At 36.6% G+C, this 17,975-nt stretch overlaps 1 protein-coding gene across 1 annotated transcript; it reads left to right on the plus strand.

The window, feature by feature from the left end:
* Positions 1-4,962: 4,962 nt before the first annotated feature.
* Positions 4,963-5,621, plus strand: LOC141608046 (uncharacterized). The gene is made up of 2 exons (XM_074427396.1): positions 4,963-5,334; positions 5,397-5,621. Exons 1-2 carry the CDS (start codon positions 4,963-4,965, stop codon positions 5,619-5,621), a joined length of 597 nt encoding a protein of 198 aa, XP_074283497.1.
* The last annotated feature ends 12,354 nt before the right edge of the window (positions 5,622-17,975 follow it).

A 17,975-nucleotide genomic window follows, 5' to 3' on the forward strand; every position in this document is an offset into this window, starting at 1 on the left:
GAGAAACAACTCATATCCCCGGCAAGTTCTGAGAAGTTTCTAACTCCCCAGCGAGTGCCGATTTTCAAATGGAAGTCACACAGGCTATTTCTCACGGTCGATCATTCGACCATCCATGGCTGGCGAGCCTATACGCACCATCGATGGCTGGCAAGCCTCAAAACGCACCTTCAACATGGCTGGCGAGCCTTTGCGCGCAAACGAGAATTATTCAAGGACATATCCCGAAGATGCCTCATGTATGACTCCTTCCTGTGGCCGGCGAGCCTCAAAACGCATCTTCAACATAGCTGGCGAGCCTTTGCACGCGCACAAGAAGAATTTTAAGGACATATCCCGAAGATGCCTCAGGATGACTCCTTTCTATGGCTGGGGAGCCTCAAAACGCACAACCTTCCACACCGGCTGGCGAGCCTTTGTCCGCAAACAGGAAACAATTCAAGAACGTATCCCGAAGATGCCTCGGGTACGACTCCTCCACATAGCTGGCGAGCCTTTGTCCGCAAACAAGATACGACTCAAGGACGTATCCCGAAGATGCCTCGGGCGTGACTCCTCCACACTGCTGGCGAGCCTTTGTCCGCAAACAGGATACGACTTAAGGACATATCCCGAAGATGCCTCAGGTATGATTCCTTTTTATGGCTGGCGAGCCTTTATACGTAGTCTAATGGACTTTAAACGACCCGAATCGAAAGTCGACAGACTCTAAAATGTTCCCGACGCCAGGTCCTTGACTCGAATCCCCGAGTCGCCTTGACGTCACCCTTCCCGACGGCAGGTCCTTGGCTCAAACCTTTTTGAGTTGCCTCGACGTCGCAATGGTCTTGAGGTTGTAATCTTCGATTGACCTGGAGATCATACTTTGACTTTCGCCCTGTCCAAGCCTCAGTCAAAGTGGGGGCTCTGTAGATACCCAGTATCTGCACCTCCCAAAAACCACCCGATGATTATCAGACTATAACGTGTTTTTGATATGCGTGCGTGGATTGGCTATACATGAGACGGTTTAATGCACTACTCGAATATGAAAAATGATTTCAAAAGTTTTCTAACTTCATTTGCATTAAAATAACACTATTTAGAGTTAAAACCGTCTTCGGACCCAAAACCGACTCAGAAACCCGCAACTCGAGTCAACCTGAGTCAACCCAAATCCCGAATATCAAAAATAATGCCATGAATGTCTTCATCATGTCATTTCCATTAAAATGACCCTATTTAGAGTCTATACCGACACCGAGCCAAAAACCGACTCGAAATTCAAATCCCGACTCACACGGGCCAAACCCGAGTCAAGCACACAAATCACCTACCTCAAGTAACACCTAAAATCATCTTATTAGATGCCCATATTGTTACACGACATCCTATTTGATTACCACAAATCAATAATGGATGGAGAATAGGCCACGTCCAAATTGAAAGGGACAATACACCCCATTGTATCACGGGGTAGCTCGCGCCTCAATGGGGTCTCTGCTTAGCCTCCAAGCAAACAAAACCGACCTACCTCCCCACATTTCTCTATAAATACCCACCATCACACACTACAATCCTCACGCGAGCGTCCGCCCCCTCACATCTCCCTTAAATTTCTATACTCGACTTCCTAAGTCACAAAATCGACACGTGTTTACGACCTACCAATCGTAAACACAAGCCTTACACATTTTGTTTGGTACCGTCGCCGTGCATTCGACCGATCCATTCGACCAACTCAACATTAATCAACATGTTTTAATTAACATATTTTCAAAACTAAATCCTTTTTTAAGGCAATCTTTTTAAACTTCTTGATCGTGAGTAGTCGCTACGAGAAAACTTGTCTCTAAAGTCGTCTACGTCGCAAAATATCACGTAAGTTTGAGGGTGTAAAAAACTCACTTTATATCATGTACTTACTGTTTTTATGAGTCTATAAGCATGAACAATGCATCTCCCGATTCAAATATAGGTTAGACGAGCCAAAACCGAGTTTTGGCCTGAGACAGGAGCTCCTTGCTATGCAGGGAGGCTCGCGCCTCATGTAGGTGCCCAGGTCAGACTCATTCGTGTTTGTTCTCGTCTTTCCTCTTTATTTCGTTTCTTATTTGTAATCGGTTTTTACCGTTCCAAATGTTTCAAACCATTTCTATATCAAACTTTTTAACCATAAATCATAATCACCCTTGGTTCCATATACCATGACGGTTAAATCCGTGACTCGGTGATATTAATTGGTTAATTACATTTTAAAGGAATTTCTATTCTTTTATTTACCATTTTAATTCATTTTTATGATAAACTTATTTTGACCATTACAAAAATCATCCTTGGTTCTTTATACCATGACGGTTTATTCCGTGACCCGATGATATTATTGGTTGATTACATTTTAATGGGTATTTTAACACCCTTTTATTTTATTTACCATTTTTCTCATTTGTTTACATTTGTAAATATATTAGTCATAATTCATAATCATCCTTGGTTCTTTAAACCATGTCGGTTTAATCCGAGTACGATGATTAACTTGACTAATTACAAAGAAATGAACTTAACATAATTAGTTCAAATCAAACATTTTACATTTTTATTTGTAAACTATGCTTTTCAAACATGCAAATCCGACAACGAATATTACTAACTCAATAGTAATTATTTCGAGTCATGCAAACAACATTTGCAAATTATTTAATCACAAATACGGTTTTAAATAACCTTTTCAAGAACCAGGAGACACCCCCTTGGGTCGCCTCATGGCTCGCGCCCCAAGAGACCCTCTGCTTTCATATTTCAAAACCCGGGCAGAGCCCCTTACCTCGCCAATAGACTCGCGCCTTAACAGGGCTGCCTGGCACTGTTCTGCCTCATTTTGGTACTTGTCTAGGACGATCCCGATTACGGTTTACCCGCATACGTGACGGATCAGATTGACAAGCTCACATTTTTACACTTTGTCATTTGACATCCTTTTTCAAATAAATGGATCATGTTAAGCATCATAACCCGAATTTGGTAAATGGATGTTTAATTTCCGTTTTCACATGAAAATCAATCTAAATCCAACTTGACATCTTATGCTTGATATTTGGATTAACAAACCGAATTAGAAAGCTCACATGTTAGGTTAAAACTATTGGATGTGCATTCATGCATTTACACCGTTTTATCAACTTTTGCACTTAAACAACCACGATCGATCAGTAGAGGCCGCTAATGCGGGCGGGATTGAGTGTCCGATTAAAGGGCTTCCCAATACATACCCTCACCCCTTACTCAGAACCTTTGGATAGTGGATGGCCTTATCCAGGGCGTACGAGAGTCATTTTAGGCATAGAATGCTAAAAGGGGGACGAGTCCTTATCTTTAGTGCCTATGTCAAACACCGCTTTTTGCCTTGATTTGACCTAGGTATAAAGTAGATTCGAACGGGTTCCAGGCATCCCACAAATGCTTGGTGGCGACTCCGAACATCTCTACATCGTTTCGCGGCCCTTGCCGAGACGATACCGACCGATCTAAAGCGATCCGGTCGAAAGCATTTTACGCCGCCGAGCGTGGCTTTCAAAGAGACCTCTGCATGTCCACAGATTGGCGTGGCGTGCAGGTGGCCCGCGACCGCGGACCGGTAGGCGGCCTAAATCCGCGGACCGAGACATGGCCCATGTCCACAACGATATAAGGCTCGATTATTAGTTGTTATGGGTAATCGACAAATTGAAGGCATGGATTATAATGAAACTTTTAAAACAATTGAATGCTACCAGTCTTACTTTGATTCCTAAGTGTGATAGGCCTCAGACAGTGTTGCAATTTCGCCCCATAGCTTGTTGCAATGTTATCTATAAGGTAATATCCAAGCTCTTATGCTCCAGACTGGCAGAGGTTCTTCCCCAGCTTGTTGATCAGAACCAGGGAGCTTTCATCCAACATAGGAGTATTCAGGAAAATATTCTGATATGTCAAGACCTCATCAGACTCTATGAAAGACCATCTCCTTCTCCAAGATGTATGTTTAAAATAGATTTACAGAAAGCTTATGACACAGTGGAATGGGAGTTTGTGGATAGCCTTATGAAGATGTTGAAGTTCCCTGAGGGTTTCAGAAGCAAAATTATGCAGTGTATAACTACTGCTTCCTTCTCCTTATCCCTGAATGGTGAGATGTTTGGATTCTTCCAGGGGAAGAGGGGATTGAGGCAAGGGGATCCTCTTTCTCCATTGATTTTTACTCTGTGTATGGATTACTTGACAAGGACCCTCAAATATGCCACTAGTAACCATGGCTTTGGTTTCCATCCTTTGTGCAAACAGCTGAGACTAACTAATTTGATGTTTGCTGATGATGTATTGCTGTTCAGTAAGGGAGATGCAAATTCTATGATGCTTCTTTTAAGATCATTCTCTACCTTCTCTAATGCAACTGGACTTAAGGTTAGCCCTGCCAAGTCTAGTGCTTACTTTGGTGGAGTTCAGGACCAGCTGAAGCAAGAAATCATACAGGTATCTGGTTTTAAAGAAGGTAGTCTGCCATTCAGGTATTTGGGAATGCCCATCCAAACCAACAGACTGCAGAAGAAGGACTGTGAGTGTTTGGGAGAGAAGATATGTACCAGGACTCATGGATATGGTGCTCGTAAATTCTCTTATGCAGGCAGACTGGTGATTGTTCAATCAGTCCTGAAAACCTTGTGTGGGTATTGGGCTTCACTGTTTGTGCTTCCAAAAGGAGTTATTCACAAAACTGAGGCTTTATGTAGAAACTTTCTTTGGGAAGGAGGAACTGAGTACAAAAGAGCTCCCTTAGTAGCCTGGGACAAAATATGCAGGCCAAAAGTAGAAGGTGGACTGGGGCTAAGGGACCTGAAAACTTGGAACAAGGCACTAGTTACTAAGCTTGTTAACTGGGTGGTGGAGAAAAAGGACACAATTTGGGTGAAATGGGTGGAATGCAATTATCTTAAGGGGCAGCAATAGATGGACTATTCTCCTAGTCCTAATTCTAGCTGGGTGTGGAAGAGAATTTGCGGGGTTAAACATGAGATAGCCCATGGATATACTGATGGTATCTGGCACCAGCAGGAGGGATTCTCTTCTGCCAGATGCTATGACTGGCTGAAGGGGCAAGCTCCAAAAGTGCAGTGGGAGAAGGTAGTCTGGACGGGTTGGAGTCTTCCCAAACACAACTTCCTGGGGTGGTTGTGGGCACATGGGCCATTGCAGACAAAATGCAAATTGCTGAACTATGGAGTTATAGATGAAGATACATGTCAGCTTTGTGGAATGGGAAGTGAAAGCCAGGAACATCTCTTTTTTGACTGCCCTTACAGCAGACAAGTAATACAACAGGTAAAGCAGTCCAGTGGGATGGACATCCCTGCAACAAATGCACTAGAATGGTGTGTGAACAGGCATGGGTCTACGGTGCAAAAGGGGTACAGTATGCTATGGTGACCAATGCAGTGTATGGGATATGGCAGCAGCGTAATACTTGCAGACACGAGATGGTTCTAGTTCATCCTGAATGGCTAGCAAAAAGAATTCTAAATGATATGAAAGCTAGGATAAGGGAGAGAGATAAGAGTCATTTAAGCATGTTTGATGTTGAATGGTTAGAGAGCAAGAATCTGATGTAATATGATCATATGAGCATTGTACATTGACACCGCTTTTTTAATATACTTACCTTTTACCAAAAAAAAAAAAAAAAAAAAAAAAAAAAAACTTTTGCTCCTACCATAAAACTCGTTAGTGTCCGGACATTGCTAGCCGTTGCCGCCGCCGAGCTATGGGCACTTCATCAAATGGATGTTCAAAATGCCTTCCTACATGGCGACCTCCATGAGGAAGTATATATGAAACCTCCACCCGATTTTCTTCCGTCAACTGAAAGGAAAGTATGTCGGTTGCGGAAATCTCTATAAGGGCATCGACAAGTTCCTCGATGTTGGTATGCCAAGCTTGCCTCCGCTCTCACCAAGTATGGATTCCGACAATGCCCATGTGATCACTCGTTGTTCTCCATTTCACGGCCCGACACAGAGGTAAACGTCCTTGTTTACGTTGATGATTTTGTCATTTGTGGCGACAATTTCGCTTTAATTAATCAATCCAATGACTACTTAAGTACGTGCTTTCACATGAAAGACTTGGGGAGCTCTTATGTAGTTCCTCGGTCTCGAAATTGCTCGCAACAACACCAGGATTTTTATATCTCAACGCAAATATGCTCTTAACATTTTAACCAAAACTGGCCTTCTCGGTCCATACCCTGCCACCACTCCCATGGAACAAAACCATCGTCTAGCCTCTCTAAAGCCGAGCCTATGGCTGACCCTCAACCATACCATCGATTCGTGGGCCGCTTAGTCTACCTCACTATAACTCGCCCCGAGCTAACATACTTGGTCCACATTCTAGCCCATTCATGCAAGCACCTACAACCGACCATTGGGATGCAACATTACATGTCGTACGGTATCTAATGAATTCACCAGGTCAAGGCATCCCCCTTCGCTTCGATAGCGACTTGTGCCTTAATGCATATTGTGATGCCGACTGGGACACTTGTCCAATAAGCCGTCGATCTCTCAGTGTTTACCTCGTGTTCTTGGGTTCTTCACCAATCTCGTGGAAAACCAAGAAACAAGCGACGGTGTCTCGCTCGTCTGCTGAAGCCGAATACCGCTCCATGGCGTGTACATCGTGTGAACTCAAATGGTTTAAAGGGTAACTCAATTTTCTCGGCATTCATCATAATCAACCCATTCAACTTCAATGTGACAGTAAATCGGCACTTTATTTTGAGCAAAAACCGGTCTTTCACGAATGGACAAAACATATTGAAGTTGATTGCCACTTTATTCGTGAGGAGATACAAAAGGCTATAATTGCTTCAAGCTACGTCAAAACAAAGTCTCACTTCGCAGACATCTTCACGAAAGCTCTCGGCCGTGCTTCATCGACGACCTACTTTTCAAGTTGGGTGTCTCAACTCTCCACACTCCAACTTGTGGAGTTGTATTATCTAGCCGTTACAATAGCACCGTTTGATCAAGCCAAAGAGTCGTTGACTCTAGCACATAATCAAGGCATTAGTTGATCTTTTCTTTGTAATTATCATTAGATTTATTTGTTTCCTAAATAGTTTATCCTATCGATTGTATTTATAGCTAAGTATCAGAATGTACAAAGGCAAGATTTTACAATCAATACAATTACGAATATATTTCTCACATCTATATTCTATATATATTTATAAAAGAGGCTTTTTTCGAGCGATTCTAGAGCGTCCACATCATCAAAAATCAATTTTGGAAAGTATCATAAATAATAATTTTTGATGTAAAAAATAAAGTGGAGAATATTTTAATTGTTATAATATATATATTTCCTAAATTATATTCAAGTGATATTTCCAATTTTTATATAAAAACTTTTCCATTTCATTTGACAACAAAGTATTGTTAAAAAAATTATGAAAATAATATAATTAGATTCGTGATAAAAGATGATATCATTAGAGTATAAATTTTATATCATTTGCACATACAAAGATAGTGTACCTCTTAGTTCTTAATACATTATATGTCCCACATTGAAAAATAATGTAGGTGTGGAGAATATAGTACGTATAAATAATAGAATTGTCCCACATCGAAAGATTAACAAAGTGGGTTAATCCTATGATTATAAATATGAGGCATCCTTGAAATTTAGGTATTAACCCAAATCTTTTGAGTCTCTTAAGTACTGTCTTAAAGAGCTCTTAAAAGTTTGTATCATATCTCCACAATATGATATAAAATAAATTTGATATTTTTTAATTATTATAATATATATTTCCTATACTATATATATCCAAGTCATGTTTATAATTTTTTTATAAAAACATTTTACATTTCATTTGATAAAAAACTATCGTAAAAAAATTATATAATTTGATTTGGGATAAAAAAAATGAAATTATTAGAGTATGAATTTCATATCACAAAAGAAGAAAAAAAAAGTACGATTATTAATAGATAGATGTAATTCGTAGTATATTATATGTCACACATTGTAAAATAATAAGATGTGGTGAACATACTACGTATAAATAGTAGAATTGTCCCACGTCGAAAAATTACCATAAGGTGTGGTTATCCTATTATAAATATAAGAATTGTCCCACATCGAAAGATTAACATAATGTGTGCTGATCCTATTATTATAAATAGTAGAATTGTCTCACATCGAAAGATTAACATAATGTGGGATGATCCTATGATTATAAATATGAGTCATCCTTGCAACTTAAATATCAACCTAGATTCTTTTGAGTCTCTTAAATATTGTCTTAGATAGCTCTTATAAGGGACTTTAAAAGTAACATTACATAATGCTAATTTTTAATGTTAATTTTTCAAGTTTTAACATTTTTTTTCATCTAGAGAGTCCAACCCTTAAAAACGACATAATATTTATAAGAAAAAAATGTTAAATTTTATACGTAACAAAACTTTGCACTTTAGATAAGATTAGTTTTTTACAATAAGATAAAATTGCACAAATGTTGAACGTATGAATATTAACATATAGTATTTGCTCATATTATTAAATTAAATATAACTACTATTAGATATAATGAGTAGTAATTGTCCGTATTTCGGGATTCGGGTTGGATGTCGAGCTAGGTGTGAAAAAAAATGATGTATTTCTTAGTATGTTATTTGTATCTCATTGAAAAATAATAGAGGTGTTGTGAATATACTACGTATAAATAATAGAATTGTCTCACATTGAAAGATTAGCATATGATTATAAATAAAAGTCATCCTTGAAACTTGGAAATCAACCCAAAATTTTTTGAGTCACTTAACTATTGTGAAAGAGAGCTCTTAAGAGTTTCTATCATTAAGGGTTAAAATTAAAATTTAACAAACTAAAATTTTGTTGTCACTAAGTTGTATATTTCCTTATAGTGGCCAAAAACATAGATGGGTTTATCTTTTACGCTTTTACGATGGAATGATAGCAATAAGATGATCATAGGAGTATACATTACATGTGCTTTGTGAAAGAGAGAACATAAAAATGAACTTTGTGTATCAGTAATTAGAAGATTAATTATTATTATTATGTAAGACGGTCTTATTAATTGAACAAAAAAATTTGAAATGACTAATTTAAAAGCATGACATGTGTAAGTTAATTGTCTATATTTGAAGGGTAAGTATATGGTTCAAACAAAATATATACTCCCTCCGTCCCAGTCAATAGTTAACATTTGATTTATTTTCCCTCACAAAATACAGCAAATGTAAATTATTCATCAATTTCACACCTGTCTTTATATTAATCATAAGGGCTATTAAAGCGCACAGATTCCCTTACACTTATGATGATTAGTACTTAATAAATTTTACTAGAATTCGAAATAACAAAGTTTTAAAGGCTACTTAATGCTTAAAATCAAGTACCTGTCAGGAGACCATAGGGGATTAGGATATTTCATTTTTTTTAAGAATTATGTGACACTTGGATTTGAACTTCGAAACACCTATTCGATAATGTTCTATAACTTAGTTTTAAAATAATCAAGGTCATTAACCCGTACGTACGAAGTACGGGCTTTCAAACTAGTATTAAACTAGTTTGAAAGCCCGTACTTCGTACGGGTTAATGACCTTGATTATTTAAAACTAAGTTTTAGAACTTTATCGAATAGGTGTTTCGAAGTTCAAATCCGGGTGTCACATAATTCTATAAAAATGAAACATCCTAATCCCTTATGGTATTTTGATACGTACTTGATTATAAGCATTAAGTAGCCTCTAAAGTTTTGTTATCTCGAATTCTAGCAAAAATTATTAAATACTAATCATCATAAGTATAAGCCAATCGGGACGCTTTGATAGCTTTTATGATTAATATAAAGATAGGTGTTTCGAAGTTCAAATCCGGGTGTCACATAATTCTAAAAAAAAAAATCCTAATCTCTTATGGTTTCTTGATACGTACTTGATTCTAAACATTAAGTAACCTCTAAAGCTTTGTTATCTCGAATTCTAACAAAATTTATTAAGCACTAATCATCATAAGTGTAAGCCAATGCGGGCGCTTTGATAACCCTTATGATTAATACAAAGACAGGTGTGAAATTAATGAATAGTTTACATTTGCTATATTTTGGTAGGGAGAATAAAGCAAATGTAAACTATTGACTCGGACGGAGAGAGTATATATTTTGTTTGAACCATATACCTAACCTTCAAATATGGACAATTTACTTACACATGTCATTCTTATAAGTTAGTCATTTCAAATTTTTTTGTTCAATTAATAAGACCGTCTTACATAATAATAATTAATCCTTTAATTACTGATACATAGAGTTCATTTTTATGTTCTTTCTTTTACAATACACTTGCAATGTATACTCCTATGATCATCTTATTGCTATCATTCCACCGTAAAGGCGTAAAAGATAAATCCGTCTATGTTTCTGGCCAGTATAAGCAAACATACAATTTAGTGACAACAAAATTATAGTTTGTTAAATTTTAATTTTAACCGTTAATAATAGAAACTCTTAAGAGCTCTCTTTCACAATAGTTAAGTGACTCAAAAAATTTTGGATTGATTCCCAAGTTTCAAGGGTGGCTTCTGTTTATAATCATAAGATCATCTTACCTTATGCATGCTAATCTTTCAATGTGGTACAAATCTACTATTCATACGTAGTATTTTCACAACACTTCAATTATTTTTCAATGTGAGACAAATAACACACTAATAAATACACCATCTTTTTCACATATAGCTCGACATCCAACCCGAATCCCGAAATACGAACAATTACTACTCATTATATCTAAGAGTAGTTATATTTAATATTTAATAATAAGCAAATACTAACAAGCTAATCATATCTAGAGTCTAAAGTTTTTCACACATATATTATCTTATTGCAAACAAACTAATCTTATCTAGACTCCAAAGTTTTTCTTACGTATAAAATTAACATTTTTTTTCTTATAAATATTAAGTAGTTTTTAAGGGTTGGACTCTTTAGATGAAAAAAATGTTAAAACTTGAAAAAATTAACATTATGTAACATTACTTTTAAAGTCTCTTATATAATAAGAATACTACTGATATATGTTTGTTATTTTAAAATTCAGCTTAAAAAATAAAAAATAAATAACTTATTGCTAAACTACTAAATTTGAGTAGAAAAGGAGATGATACAACAATATATAATTATATAATTGTGAAACCACCAAAATTATAATACAAATAAATTTCACTATTATGGAGGTAATAATACAAACTCTTATAAGAGCTATCTAAGATAATATTTAAGAGACTAAAAAAATTTTTGGTTGATATTTAAGTTCCAAGGATGACTCATATTTATAATCATAGAATCACCCCACATTATGTTAATCTTTTGATGTGAAACAATTCTACTATTTATAATAATAGGATCAACACACCTTATGTTAATCTTTCGATGTGGGACAATTCTACTATTTATAATAGGATGACCACACCTTATAGTAATTTTTCGATGTGGGAACAATTCTACTATTTATACGTAGATGTTCACCACACCTTATTATTTTACAATGTGTGACATATAATATACTAAGAATTACATCATCTTTTTCGCACCTAACTCATTTTTATATTCTCATTCAAATTAAATTGAATTAATCAATATTAATCGCTTTTAAGACTTATTAATTATGGAGATCATGCATACTTATTGTTACATTTGTTAGTTAGTATTATCGGTATTCGATTGTTAGATTAAAGTATAATATAATTAAATAATTGAATAAAAAAATCAAGGCCACTTGTATCAATTTAACTGTTAGAGCACAAAAAATGTAACATATAAGACAACTGTAACATATAAGACCTCTTTAAGACAATACTTAAGAGACTGAAAAGATTTTGTGTTGATATTTAAGTTTAAAGGATGAGTCATATATATAATCATATGATCATCACACTTTATGTTTATCTTTCGATGTGGGATAATTCTATTATTTATAATTGGATGGCCCCACCTTATGGTAATTTTCCGATGTGGGTCGATTCTATTATTTATACATAGTATGTTCATCACGGTTATATTATTTTTCAATGCGTGACATATACGGAGTAACATACTAAGAAACACGTCTTCTTTTTCTCGCCTAGTTCGACATTCTATACTGTCTATTAATAATCGTACTTTTTTTTTTCTTTTTTTTTGTGCAAATGATATGAAATTCATACTCTAATAATTTCATTTTTCTTATCCCAAATCTAATTATATAATTTTTTTACGATAGTTTTTTATCAAATGAAATGTAAAATGATTTTATATAAAAATTATAAACATGACTTGGATATATAATATAGGAAATATATATTATAATAATTAAAAAATATCCACTTTATTTTTTATATCATATTGTGGAGATATGAAACAAACTTTTAAGAGCTCTTTAAGACAATACTTAAGAGACTCAAAAGATTTGGGTTAATACCTATGTTTCAAAGAAACCTCATATTTATAATCATAGGATTAACCCACTTTGTTAATCTTTCGATATGCGACAATTCTATTATTTATACGTAGTATATTCTCCACACCTACATTATTTTTCAATGTGGGACATATAATGTATTAAGAACTAAGAGGTACACTATCTTTAGTATGTGCAAATGATATAAAATTTATACTCTAATGATAGCATTTTTTTATCACGGATCTAATTATATTATTTTCATAATTTTTTTAACAATACTTTGTTGTCAAATGAAATGGAAAAGTTTTTATATAAAAATTGGAAATATCACTTTATAATTTAGGAAATATATATATTATAATACTTAAAAGATTCTGCACTTTATTTTTTACATCAAAAATTATTATTTATGATACTTTCCTAAATTGATTTTTGATGATGTGGCTGCTCTAGAATCGCTCGAAAAAAGCCTCTTTTATAAATATATATAGATTATAATATGCTTTTTTGAGGGCGTTATAAACTATTATGTGAATAATTCATCAAATCTTCAGGTAAACGCCATTAATGGAGGTAAAGAAACTTGATAAATGATAAATTATTTGAGAGAAAACTTATTCAACATCAAAGTAAATCAAGGAGATATTTTTACTGATGTAAAATGAATTAATTTACAAGTTGTTGTACAATCTTTCTTATACTCTCGCCGCGCTGGTCATTTGTTTGCCTATTCCATTTTTCGTTGTCTCAGTCATTTGTTTGCCATTTTATATTGGAAATGTCTTTGATGAACAATTAAATCCTCCACACTCAATTTGGTCCATTTGTCATCTAATAGTTGGCCTCTCCTCTTTCCTTGGTGTTTGTGCCAAAACCGAAGGCAAGCAAATGACCGGGATGGAGGGAGTATACAATAGAGTAACAACTAACTAACTATTGTAACATACACAAGAGTACAGATATAACTAACTCCTTCTTATTGAATGCAAACAGAAATATCTACAATGGGGAAGCAGCAGCACTGTAATGCAGTAGAAGATGCTACTGGTAGCCTAAAGCCTTTGTGAAAATATCAACAATTAGATTTGTAGTAGAAACATAAAATGTAACAATTAAACGTTCTGCAATTCTTTCATTTATGTAATGACAATCAAGTTTTAAGTATTTAGCGCATTCATGGAACACGGTACAGGATGAACAGATATGTGTTTTGCAGCCTTATTATCACAATAAAATGTGACATGAGTTGGAACACGATGCTGTAATACATTCGTCACTTCAGTAATCTAAACAATCTCAGTAGCACTGTGACTAATAGTTACGTATTCAGTCTAACTCATACTTATGTATTCAGTCCGAGCAGAAGATTTACTGATAGTTGCTTAATTTTTTGTTGTCCATGAAATAAATGATTAACCAAGATACATACAACACAGGTGCCCCAATCACCATAACAGTAACTGTGCAGAGTAAATGAAGTAGTGCCTGTTGTAACGGAGGCGTCCCGTTACCCAAACAGTTAATTGATAAGGCGATAAGAACAATAAATAACGAATGTAAATAAAGCTGACACAAAGATTTACGTGGTTCACCAAGAAAATAATCGCTACGTCCACCTGCGAGGAGATCAAATTTCACTATAGTGGAGAAAATAGTACAGCAGTAGACCGGTACACACGCGCTCAATATGAGCCAAAAGTATACCCTATTCTACCAACAAATATAGTAGTCTCAAAGGAACAAAAGAGACTACCCCAATAAGACGAAGGACAAATAATCTTGAGGCCTACCAAGATCTGAACAAACTCCTCCGATCTTCAAAGACAGACGAACACCAATAATAGAGCCCGTAACAAACTGAGTTTTCTTCTTCAGAAGGAACCTCACAAATCGACCCTCTTTATTGTGCTCTCAAATCTCTCTCTAATTAAACTAGAAGAGACCAAGTGGGACCCATACCCACAAACTCTCCTAAAAACAAAACCACGCACTAAAGTCAATCTTCTTGTTACAGTAATTCGTGCGACCCGTGTTACGGCTGGCTGCATCTTACTTATCCGTCTTCGACACAAATTCAAGGCACAATTTCTAACAAATCTCCACCTTGACTTGAATTATTCAAACACGAACCCAACATAGAAGAACCAAACCCAAATCAGCTTCAACAGAGTCGATCCTCAAGTCACTATCTGTCCCGATAGTCTCCACTTGACTTGAACACAACCCACAAAATGGACAAACGAACCAAGTGTGCAACAAATGTGACCAATATACGAAGTACCCAATGTAGCAAGCTGAAACTACCAATTGTACTAAGTACCCAACATATCTTCATACCAATAGGAAAGACCAAATACAGCAAACTCCGAAGAGGACAAAAGCTACCAAAACGCCAACACAAATATATGAGATACCAAACGTCACTAAGATGGAACGGTGTACCAAAACAACACACACAAGACTCCAAAACAAAATCTCCTCCAAACTACATGGCTAAATGTACCGTCGTACCAAACTGTCCCAAAAAGAACACAAACGCCACGAACAAAACAAATGTCTCACTTGAGTAAACTAGGTGTCATGACCACCACAAAAATGCCTACACCAAGGCAACAAAACTCAAGTCGAAACCAAAACAAAAACAAACATTCTAAGTGAGCACAAATTACCTCCATCAAAGGTACAAATTGTTAGACAAGATAGTCCAACCCAAAAGCTCCAAAGAATAAACTCCCGTCGAAGTTTCAAATGACCCCTTAAGAGGTCCCAAACGGCTCTCTTTCAAGAGCCACAACATCTCCACCTGGAGCCCCAAACCGCCCCATCTCTTGGGACGCAGACCGCCTCATTGAGGCGCAGAGACAAAAGTAGATAGCTTGTCTTGAGAACCCTGTAGCTTGACCTGTACCGGAATAGACTCCACCTTACTGTCAACACTACCATTCTCACTAAAGCTATCCAAACCCGAATTATCCAGAATATCACCAAGTGACCCAAACTGGATGTGCTTCAAAGTATCATTCACATATCCAAGTTGCATATGCCCCAACTTAGACTCGAGAGAGACAGAAGAATGATTACCTGATACTTCAACAGTCAGCACAGTGCCTTGAAGGACATAAACAGTTCCTTCCTTAACACCCCTCCAAGCAACAGAAGAACCCTTACCAACGCACAATGATCCACCATCACCTTGAAAACTGTAGCCCTGATCAACTAACATCCCAAGTGATACAAGATTTCTCTTCAAACGTGGAACATGCCTAACACCTTCTAGAAAGATAACAACACCATCACATGTCCTAACCCGAACAGTACCAACTCCAAGCACCTCACATATAGACCCGTCACCCATGGCAACATTAACCCCATGTGAAGCTTCATAATAAGTAAACCATTCCCTAAAAGGACACATATGATAAACGCATCCCGTATCCAAAATCCAACTATCCGAAGAACGTGGAACAACATCAACAACGAGAGCATAATCTTCCTCAGAATCGTATTTAGCAACCTTTTGTGCAACAAAACAGAAAACACCAGCTTCCTTCAACTTAGGACACCGATTTTTCCAATGACCTGTTCTTTGCGATGAATTGCGGACATTCTTACGAGGACCCTTAGACTTAGCTTTACCCTTACTAGAACCCTCCGAATTCACAACAAGCCCTACAGGACTACTGTCTACAACACCACCTGACGCTACTCGGCGCAAATCCCTAGTGTGAAGCGCTGACCTCACTTCCTCTAGGGTCAAAGAATCTTTACCAACAACAAACGACTCCACAAAAGTCTCAAACGAATTTGGCAAAGAAACTAACAAAATCAAGGCAAAGATCCTCATCATCTACCTTAACATCTAAATTACGAAGATCAAGTAAAATAGAGTTAAGACGGTCTAGATGGTCCTTGAGAGACGTACCTTCTTGCATACGAAGACCAAACAAACGCTGCTTAAGAAGCAACTTGTTGGTTAGAGTCTTTGTCATATACAAAGATTCCAACTTCAACCACAAACCTATAGCAGTTTCCTCATCGGCAACCTCAACCATAACATCATCGATAAACATAACAAATTAAAGAATGAGCCTTCTCCTCCAAGACCACCTCTCGCATCTGTCTTTGCTTTCTTTTCTACATCGACGAACTACTCGCTAACTTTGCCTTTGAGATAACGGACCCAGGACGCCTTCTTTGTCTAAGCAAAGCTCTCATCTTTAACTCGCCATAGCCCAAAACTATTTCTCCCGAAGAACTTTTCAACATTCAAAACATTCGTAGACGACATCTTTTCACCTGAAAATCAATAAACCCAAATAACGCCTAAAACACAACTAACGCGGAAGCGCATCCCAAATCGAACCTTAGCTCGGTGCCAATTGTTGTAACGGAGGCGTCCTGTTACCCAAACAGTTAATTGATAAGGCGATAAGAACAATAAATAACGAATGTAAATAAAGTGACACAAAGATTTACGTGGTTCACCAAGAAAATAATCAAGCTACGTCCACCTGCGAGGAGATCAAATTTCACTATAGTGGAGAAAATAGTACAAAGAAGAGACCGGTACACACGCGCTCAATATGAGCCAAAAGTATACCCTATTCTACCAACAAATATAGTAGTCTCAAAGGAACAAAAGAGACTACCCCAATAATACGAAGGACAAATAATCTTGAGGCCTACCAAGATCTGAACAAACTCCTCCGATCTTCAAAGATAGACGAACACCAATAATAGAGCCCGTAACAAACTGAGTTTTCTTCTTCAGAAGGAACCTCACAAATCGACCCTCTTTATTGTGCTCTCAAATCTCTCTCTTAATTAACCTAGAATAAAACTTGGGTCTTTATATATTTATTCCACCCAAGATAAAATATCTAGAATAATTAAGAAATATAGACTAATAGGAAATTATTTAATAATTTCCTAATACAAACAAATCCACGAGACCACGAGAAACAAAGTTACCAAAACCAGGAAGTAGAAGTGCTGGGCAAAATCTAATTAAACTAGAAGAGACCAAGTGGGACCCATACCCACAAACTCTCCTAAAAACAAAACCACGCACTAAAGTCAATCTTCTTGTTACAGTAATTCGTGCGACCCGTGTTACGGCTGGCTGCATCTTACTTATCCGTCTTCGACACAAATTCAAGGCACAATTTCTAACAGTGCCGATCAGGGTAAAAAAGATCCAAGTTTAAAGTACCTTAAGGTATCTGACTAGGTACAAAGCTGCATGTAGATGATCAAGGAGATTAGAGCTCTTGGTTCACTTACAAACTTAGTTGTTGAACCACATAGGCAATATCAATAGTCTTAGCATATGAACATCTATAAACGTCAGGATTTTGAAGAACATCCCTGTATATAATTTGGGTAAAGTCTTAAACAAGTAGGCATGGGAATAGGAGTAGGCTTAGCATATGAACATCTGTTATAATGTTAGTGATGTATTTCCTCTTATTGAGGAGAACACCT

The sequence above is a fragment of the Silene latifolia genome, chromosome 10 (genome assembly GCF_048544455.1).
Source record: "Silene latifolia isolate original U9 population chromosome 10, ASM4854445v1, whole genome shotgun sequence".
In the NCBI taxonomy this organism is placed as follows: Eukaryota; Viridiplantae; Streptophyta; class Magnoliopsida; order Caryophyllales; family Caryophyllaceae; genus Silene; species Silene latifolia.

Coding starts and splice junctions, on each gene's coding strand:
- LOC141608046 (XM_074427396.1), top strand. CDS start 4,963: ATGGACTATTCTCCTAGTCCTAATTCTAGCTGGGTGTGGAAGAGAATT. Junction 5,335..5,396: donor GCAGACAAGTAATACAACAG/GTAAAGCAGTCC, acceptor GTGTGTGAACAG/GCATGGGTCTACGGTGCAAA.